This window comes from Schistocerca americana, chromosome 4 (genome assembly GCF_021461395.2).
Source record: "Schistocerca americana isolate TAMUIC-IGC-003095 chromosome 4, iqSchAmer2.1, whole genome shotgun sequence".
Classification (NCBI taxonomy): Eukaryota; Metazoa; Arthropoda; class Insecta; order Orthoptera; family Acrididae; genus Schistocerca; species Schistocerca americana.
Window position 1 is genome coordinate 399,923,480 of NC_060122.1, and position 10,018 is coordinate 399,933,497.

At 36.9% G+C, this 10,018-nt stretch overlaps 1 protein-coding gene across 4 annotated transcripts in view; it reads left to right on the plus strand.

The window, feature by feature from the left end:
• The window catches only part of LOC124612651 (SPARC-related modular calcium-binding protein 2), a 776,165-nt gene extending 771,805 nt beyond the window's left edge, over positions 1 to 4,360 (plus strand). For all 4 annotated transcript variants that reach the window (XM_047140958.1, XM_047140959.1, XM_047140961.1 and 1 more), the window contains one exon: positions 3,487 to 4,360. In XM_047140958.1, coding sequence (XP_046996914.1) covers positions 3,487 to 3,563 — 77 coding nt within the window. In that variant the 3' untranslated portion in view covers positions 3,564 to 4,360. The remainder of the gene's footprint in view (positions 1 to 3,486) is intronic.
• The last annotated feature ends 5,658 nt before the right edge of the window (positions 4,361 to 10,018 follow it).

Below are 10,018 nucleotides of genomic sequence, written 5' to 3' on the forward strand. Positions count from 1 at the left end.
AGACTAGGGGGTTAGGAGTTCTGGAAGGAGTTCTGGAAGGCTAAGGGAGTTTCCTCTAGATGGCCTATAAACAGGTTGGTGGCCATGGCTGTGCCACATATTTGTGTGTAAACCTTCCCTTCTTAGAAAGAATAGATGTGGGTCAGGGTACAGTTGATAAGGTGTATAAAGAATAAGGTGGTGCGTTCGGCATCTGAAGGATATTGGGAGAGGTAGTGTTTGATAGTGGCAAGGCCTTGGGCAGGAGGGATTTTGGTGTATAGGGAGGTGGCATCAACATTATCTCTTTTAATTGTAAAGTACTTACATTCCACAAGAGCTTTGCTACAACATTTAAAAAATGGAATATACTTATGTATGCTATTAGGTTTCTCACTCCAACTACAAATGCTTATCAGTGATGACAGTTTACCATGGCAATATAGATTCACTACTGACATGCAGAATAATTTCTGGGGGAATTCCACAACTAATTAAAATACAGAAAAAGATTATTACAGTGATAAAGAAAGTTAAAGGCAGTGATTCCTGTAGACCCATTTTGATACAAAAGTGAGCATCTTAAACAAAAATCTTTAAACATAACTATGATATACATGCATATGACACTAGGCAGAATCAACCTACACATAAACACAGTACGTACAAACTTAAGCAAAAGAGGAGTGTACCATACTAGAGTTACAAAATATAACCATGTGCCTTAGTACTTAAAATGCTACTGACATTAAATACATTAAACAGTTCTTGTTTGACACTGCTTCTATCATCTCTGAATTTCTGGGCCATCATAATAAGTAAACATCATTTACCAAACATGGTTAATTATATGTTATGTCACTTCATACTATAATTTACTTTGTGTTGATCATGTAGTTTCCTTAAGAACTACTGCTGTCATATGTAGAAGCAATGAAGTATGTCAATTTATATTACCACATGCTTTTGATTGTGTTCACCACATAGTCACAATGACTACTGTAATCATAACTTAATTATGTTTACCCTTGCCCTGTATCATGTGTACAAACAGTGTACTAAAAATGATTCTTGGACCAAATAAATGCATAAATAAAACTGTGAGAGCAGGTTAGATTTGATCAGATTAGATTTACTCTCATTCCAATTGCTCCGTTTTGAGGTGGTCCTCCAGGATGTAGAACATGTCAGAAAAACAACAATACTTGACAAATATTTACAACTAAAACAAATAAGCTAATGTACCATTCCACAGGTCCCAAGTGGAATGATCATCATTTTTCAATGAACACTATATGAAAGTCATTTTACAAATACTAATGCACTGAATTTAAAATAGTTTATTTATAAGGTAATAAATGTGTAATACAACTACTATAATACTTATTTACAGTGAACACATTACTGCACTGAAATGGTGCTGAAGTTTAATCAGTTGGTTTTACTGAGAAATTCATGAATGGAGTAGGAGTTGGCCACCAATAAATCCTTTAGGCTTCTCTTAAACTGAATTTCATTGGTTAAGCTTTTTATGACTGCTGGCAAGTTATTGAAAATGTGTGTTCCTGAATAATGCGCACCTTTTTGTACAAGACTAAGTGACTTTAAATCCTTGTGGAGATTATTCTTATTTCTAGTACTGATTCCATAAATTGAGCTGTTGGTTTGAAAAAGTGATATATTTTTGATGACAAATTTCATTAAGGCATAAATATATTGGGAAGCAGTAGTTAGTATCCCTAGTTTGCTAAACAGGCTTCTGCAGGATGTTCTTGAGTTCACACCACATATAACTCTTACTGCACGTTTTTGTGCCCAGAAAACTTTAGCTTGGCTTGATGAATTACCCCAAAAAATAATCCCAGGTGACATTATGGAATGAAAGTAAGCATAGTATGCCAGCTTTTTCATTTTATATCCCCTATGTCTGACACAATTCACATTGCAAATAGAGATTTGTTAAGACACTTCAGCAGTCCTGTGGTGTGCTGCTCCCAGTTGAATTTATTATCAAGCTGTAATCACAAGAATTTAACACCGTCCACTTCTTCTATCTGCTTGTCATCGTATGTTAGGCATATACTTGTGGGACACCCCTTACAAGTTCTGAACAGCATGTAGTGTCTTTTTTCAAAGTTTAGTGACAAAGAATTGGCTAGGAACCAGTGATTAATGTCTACAAATATTTTATTAGCTGATCTTTCTAAGACTGCACTTAATTTGATATTTATTGCAATATTTGTATCATTGGCAAACAAAACGAGCTTGGCATCTGGTAAGTTTGAGTCATTCTTGGATAGCACAGCCAGTTGAGCACTTGTCCATGAAAAGCAAAGGTTCCAGGTTCAAGTTCTGGTCTGACATAATGTTTTAATTTGCCAGGAAGTTTTAAACTGATACACAATTTGCTGCGGAGCGAAAAAAATTATTTGGGGAATAACAAAGGTTATATAATGATATGACAAATATGTTGGAACTGATTTTCATTATATAGAGAAATTATATACCTTTAGTATTTTGTCTTCTTCTTCATCTCCTCCTCCTCCTCCTGCTCCTCCTGCCTTTTTATGCTGTTTACCACTTGCAACAGCTCGCATGTTTTCCATTTGGTTTTTAATTATTTATTTTTACTGGTACTCTTTCAGGATACATTCTTTGTAGGTGTTTCTTTATCATCTTATTTTCATCTAACTTTTTTATGTTGTATATATTTAGTCCATTACAGATTCTGTTTGTTCTTTTAGATCCATTGGCACTTCTTAGGAATTTTATCTGTATACTCTGTATATGTATTACTTGTTTTCTAATTCAGTAATATACCTTAGAAAAATTCAGTGTGGTGTTACTCTCTAAAACAGTGTCATAAATTAAGATAATGACAGAGAGAAAAATGGATTATACATGTATTAGAGATGCCAGAGATCCACATACAACATTTAACACAATGGAAGTTTGAAAGTTTTTGAATGTGTAAAAGAGCTTTACAAATCTTATGCAAGGAAAACAGAGATAGGACTATGTAAACAACATAGTTGAAAATTGTGTTTCATTTATAACTGAAGAATGGGTGTTGACAATTCCAAGAAAAATACAGTTGCAATATTTTGTAGACTGAAATGTTTGCTTTATTTACTCCAGCTGTACACCACACCCCCATTGTAAGCTGTTACTGTATTCTCATGACCTACCATTAGCATGGCTGTGAAATCAATTAGTTGGCTGCAAGGTGTTTTTTCCATGCCTGCTGCAGTAAAAGGAAGCAAAAGCCAAATCTGTCCATTATTTGCACTGTTACCTTTAAATGATTATTTTGTTATTGATGTTTGTAGCAGGATTATGATTATCTTCATTTTGTTCCATAGATTCTATCATTAATAAGACACTAAAGCTACACATTGTTACACTAAAGCTGAATGAGAGTGCAAATTTAACAACCGAAACATGTAATTCATTATTTTCCACTTCTACTCTCCATTTGCGTTTACACAATTTTTCTTATTTTTTCAGCAAGGACTTCGCAGACATCAAGTTTCAGAAGAGTAAAAGGAGAAAACCCTTTACAGATGTTACTTAAGCAAGAATAATGACCATTAGTGAGAAAAAGGAAATTGCTAATATTGTGTTTAAAATCTGATGCTAACCTGATTATTCGGTTCATCAGGCGTCAGCATCATTTACTAGAGCAGAGAGATGCTCATCAATATGAAAAGACTAAGAACTGCGCAGGAAACACTCAAAAATTGCTGCAACAGTTTGGTGCTCTGACTGTGCAACAGAGACTTGGAGCTCTCTTGCCATATTCCATGATATTTTTTTTTTTTATAATGTGTGTACATAAGACTGTTTAATGTGAAGATTTGAAGAGTGGATGAAAGAAACTCAGGATGCCTGTTTTTTAGCAGTGTATTAAAGTGAGATGTTGATTATTTATTTTCTATGCATTCAGTCTAATATAGACTTATACTTATGAAATATGAACAATGCTGTGATTCTTTGTTTAACAGCAATTATTTATAATAGCTAAATTTCTTTCTTCCATTGTGTACATTAGCTCATCAGATTCTGACATACACTTTCAACATTTGTAAGTGTAATGAAGTATGTATTACATCTGGTGTCTTTAAGTATAATTATGTCCACTCTGTGAAAGATTAGATCTCATTTCTGTATTTTTTCTCCTATTTCCTTCAGATTCACAATGAACCACACAAATATGATCAGCTTTAATATTTTAAGATGTAAATGTGATGTAATATGCAAAAGTTTTAACATATTGTGACAGTTAAGATGATTATGAAGTCATTCATGTAAAAGTGACAAAAACATTATCTGTCCCTACATTTTAGATGTAAATAAATAAAAACTTTTTGATATTTTTAAACAGTACAGATTATAACAAGAATTATTTACTCTGTAATCATGATTCCTTCAATATCCAGAAATCATAAATTTCATAAAAAGGACAGAAAACAGTTTGACTTGACTGGTGTTAACTTCCCCAACCTATAACTCTCTTCTACATGAGGAAGGAACCAATAATTCTGGAAGACAGGATACTGTCATCACTTTCATATGTTTTGTCATCAGTAATGAAATGTGCAGCCTGAATTACCTTCAAGGTAACACTTCTGTCTCAAGGTTTCATTGTTAATGCTGTAGATATTCAATAGACATGAAAAATGTGATCAGTATGCTTATTTTATTCTGCACTTCAATTATTTATTTGCATTAGTTGCAGTGGAATTCTTAGATTCTTAGCCCTTCAGTCCCCCCCCCCCCCCCCCCTCTCTCTCTCTCTCTCTCTCTCTCTCTCTCTCTCTCTCTCTCTCTCTCTCTCTCTCTCTCTCCCCCCCCCCCTTTCCCATGTATGTCATTACTTTGCAAAGAACTGTGAGGCGCATGGCAGAGGCATGTAGTAACTATTCTAATCTTATTGTCACAATCCCCATGTGAGGGGATTGTACTATAATCCTAGAGTCACAATTTCAAGCTGGTTCTTGGAACTTTGTTAATGGACTTCCCTGGAATACTTTACATCTGTCTTTAAGAGTCTTCCAGTTCAGTTCCTTCAATATCTCTGTGACACTCTCCCATGGATTAAACAAACCTGTGACCATTTGTGATGTCCCTTTTCTGTATATGTTCAAAATCCCTTGTTAGTACTATTTGGTACAGGTTTCACATACTTGACCAGTATTCTAGAATTGATTGCTGGAGTGATTTGTAAGCAATCTCCTTTATAGACTGACTGCACTTCTCCAGTATTCTACCAATAAAATGAAGCCTATAACCTGCTTTACCCATGACTGAGCATATGTGATCATTCCATTTCATATCTGTACAGTGTGTTACACCCATGTATTTATGAGTTGGCCGATTCGAACAGTGACTCAATGATGTTACAATCATAGGTAACTATGTTTTTCATTTTGTCAAGTGCCAATTTTATGTTTCTGAACACTAAAAGTAGGTTGCCAATCTTTGCGTCACTGTGAAATCTTATCAAGATCTGACTCAATATTTTTGCAACTTCTTTCAGATAGTACCTCATTATAGAGCTCTGCATCACCTGCAAACAGTCTCAGGTTACAATTGATATTCTCCTCTAGGTCATTAATATATCGGGTGATCAAAAAGTCAGTATAAATCTGAAAACTGAATAAATCGCAGAATAATGTAGATAGAGAGGTACAAATTGACACACATGCTTGGAATGACATGGGGTTTTATTAGAACCAAAAAAAAAAATACAAAAGTTCAAAAAATGTCCGATAGATGGCACTTCATCTGATCAGAATAGCAATAATTAGCATAACAAAGTAAGACAAAGCAAAGATGATGTTCTTTACAGGAAATGCTCAATATCTCCACCATCATTCCTCAACAATAGCTGTAGTCGAGGAATAATGTTGTGAACAGCACCGTAAAGCATGTCCGGAGTTACGGTGAGGCACTGGCGTTGGGTGTTGTCTTTCAGCATCCCTAGAGATGTCGGTCGATCATGATACACTTGCGACTTCAGGTAACCCCAAAGCCAATAATCGCACGGACTGAAGTCTGGGGACCTGGGAGGCCAAGCATGACGAAAGTGGCGGCTGAGCACACGATCATCACCAAACGACGCGCGCAAGAGATCTATCATGCTTCTAGCAATATGGGGTGGAACGCCATCCTGCATAAACATCGTACATTCCAGCAGGTGTTTATCAGCCAGGCTGGGGATGATGTGATTCTGTAACATGTGGCGTACCTCTCACCCGTCACGGTAGCAGTTACAAAACCAGAATCACGTATTTCCTCGAAGAAAAAATGCCCGATAACGGTAGATGAGGTAAATCCAACCCATACCATGACTTTCTCGTTGTGCAATCGAGTTTCCACGACAGTTCTAAGATTTTCAGTAGCCCAAATTCTGCAGTTGTGGGCGTTGACAGACCCTCGGAGCGTGAAATGAGTTTCGTCGCTCCACAACACATTACTCAACCAATCGGCGTCATCTTCCATCTTTTGAAACCCCCACACCGCAAATGCCCTCCACTTCACTAAATCGCCAGGTAACAGTTCATGATGCTGATGGATTTTGTACAGATAGCATCGGAGGGTACGCCTCAGTGCCAACCAAACAGTAGTGTATGGAATGCTGGTGTGAAGTGCGACTGCACGAGCGCCAACTTTGCTGTGCATAGACGAACCCGCTACAGTCTCCATTTCTTCCTGAACTGTCTCATCAGCATTACGCCTTGTGCTCGGTCGGCCACTACGGGCTCTATCGTCTAAACAACTCGAGGCTTTCGAACTTCGAAATCATTCTCACCACAGCTGCATGTGTCAACAGACCTTTACCTGTTCGAATCCCCTTCCTATGGCGATAGGATCTTAACGCTGACCTAGCACATTCCCCATTCTGATAACACAGCTTCACTAAAAGCACCTTTTCAGGTAACGTCAACATGCTGCGACTGCTGGCGCATCTAATTCTCTCTCTCTCATTACAGCTCCTTTTATACAGGATTGTCATGTGCAGTCACTGATGTTTTGCTGTCCAGTGCCATCTGTCGGATATATATATATATATATATATATATATATATATATATATATATATATATATATATATATATATATTGGTTATAATAGAGGGAAACATTCCACGTAGGAAAAATATATCTAAAAACAAAGATGTAGTGACTTACCTAATGAAAGTGCTGGCAGGTCGACAGACACACAAACATACACACAAAATTCAAGCTTTCGCAACAAACTGTTGCCTCAATATGAGGCAACAGTTTGTTGCGAAAGCTTGAATTTTGTGTGTTTGTTTGTGTGTCTGTCGACCTGCCAGCACTTTCATTAGATAAGTCACTACATCTTTGTTTATATATATATATATATATATATATATATATATATATATATATATATATTTTCCTAGTAAAACCCCATGTCATTCCACGCACTGTGTCAATTTTTACATCTCTCTCTACATTATTCCGTGGTTTATTAAGTTTTCAAAATTATACTGACTTTTTGATCACCCAGTACATCATGAACAGCAAGGGTCTGAAGAGCTTCCCCTGGGGTACAACTGAAGTTACATTTACATCTCACGGTGGCTCTCCATCCAAGACAACATGTTGCATCCTCCCTACCAAAAAGTCCTCAATCAGGTCACGGATTTCACTTGATACCCCATATGATCGTACTTTTGACAATAAGTATAGGTGTGATACTAAGTCAAATGCTTTTTGTAACTCAAGAAATACAGCCTATAACTGACTGCCTTGATCCAAGGCTTTCAGTACATCGTGTGCAACAAGTGCAAGTTGGGTTTCATATGACTGGTGTTTTCAGAATCCATGCTGGTTGGCACTTGATAGTGTATGCACAAGTGTCCTGAAAGCATTCACAGTGCAATGCAATTTCCTTAATCACCACTGTGCTTGTTTACAGTAAAATCACTGTATGTTTCCAATAACAGGCACAGGAGGCCAAGTGCTACAATATTGAGGTTGAGTAATACAGATCATGGAAGAAACGTATTGTATCATAGAATCATAAACAATGACATCATAATGGTGTCTAGAGAGAAATTGTGAAAAGAACTCTGGGGAACAAGTCATTAAGCAGATGGTACAGATGGAAATTTCTTCCTTAAACATATTTCTACAGTACTTTGAGTCTTCGTTTTCCTCTAAAACAAACAAGAATAAAATTGAGCAGAACCACAAGGGTAAGAATGGAAAACTAATGGGATTAAAGTATCTTGTGCTAGGGAGAAAGAGCTTTATCTAATGTGGACAACAAGTTGTAAGCAACAGCTGAAACTCTACTGTCATCAGTAATGTAAAATCCTCCAAATTTTTTACTAAAAGGAAATGAAGAGAAGTGAACTGGCAGATACAGCAGCCAAGAGGCATGTTGTTTGCCATTCCACCTGCAAACTATATCACCTCTGCTGAAGAGACGTCATAGATTCACCATGTTTCCTGTAACTTTGCAAGTAGGCTTTCTCAGTATAATTTGCATCTGTCTTCAAGCATCTACAAATTCAGCTTTTCAGCATCTCTGTGACACTCTCCCATGGGTCAGACAAATACATGACCATCTGAGCTGCCCTTTTCTGTATATGTTCTTTATCAACTGTTGGTCTGGTTTGGTATGCGTCCCTTACATTTGAGCAATATTTTATGATGGCTCACACAAGTGTTTGGTAAGCAATCCCATCTGTAAACTCATTGGATTTCCCTAGTATTCTACCAATGAATTTAAGTCTGGAATCTGATTTACGTGAGCCTATGTGATCATTCCATTTCATATCTCTACAAACTGTTACACCCCGGTATTTCTATGTGTTGACCATTTCCACTGTAAAAGTTTCCATTGTTAAGTCATGGGAGAGTCCATTTTCTTTGTTTAATGAATCTCCCAATTTCACATTTCTATTCTATTCTGAACATTAAAAGCAAATGCTAGACTTTCCACCACACTGAAATCCTGTCAAGGCCTGACTGAACAGCTGCACAACTTTTTTCAGATAGTACTTGTAGATAACTGCACCAGCTAAGATAGGCTTGAGGTTACTGTTAATATTGTCTGCAAAGTTGGTAGCATACAACATGAACAAGGAACGTCCCAACATACTTCCCCAGGAGAACACTTGGAGTTATTTCCAAAGTTTTTTGCTGCTAAAAATACAGCTGAACTTTGAGACAACTTGTGGCTGGACTGAAAATTTATTGGTAAGGATGGCACAATGTTATCTTGGATAAAGTGCCATCAACTGATATGCCCCAGGGAAATGTGCTGGGATCCTCATTTCTCATGTTGTCTATTAGACCAATGCTTCTATTCAGTGACAGAATTCTTAAATCATGAGAGTACAACAGACTTGAAGCAAGAATATGCAAAAACTACTACTGCTGCTAAAGCAAGATCAAATATAATGAATTTATCCTCTCAACCTATTTGCACTGGCAATGCTGAAATTGTGTGAAACAATGCAGTACTGTCTGGAATCATTACCTAGCACCAATTCTGACTGGCCTGCCCCAGATATCATTTCCTATGCACAAAATTGACAGTTATATCCAGTACAGAATACATTTCCAGTGCCAGAATTCCTTAAAGGAGGGCCCAATTAAATGTGTATCGAAATTAGGTATGTAGTAGCTTTCAGTAAGAATTAGCTTAGTGACTGATTGTGCACTCATACATTAGGCAGATAAGGAAGTCATTTGGGTTGGCCTTTCAAAACTGCAACATTTCCACTGATGCCTCATTTTGATAGGCTTTTTGAATGGGAATGATCATTCACAGAATCCAGTAGGCAGTGCACTATGTCATGCTCAACATGGTGTAGAAGTTACTGAAAACCGATCCATGATTGATTTTCATTTTTTCCCCTATTGCCTTGATAGTGATATGCCAGTCTTTGACCACAAGGGCTGCCACTTCTTTCGTAATATCCAATTCTTCACAAAGAAATGGTCTGCCACTTCATTTGTCATTCAGTTTTGTTTAATGACACAGTGTGTCTGCA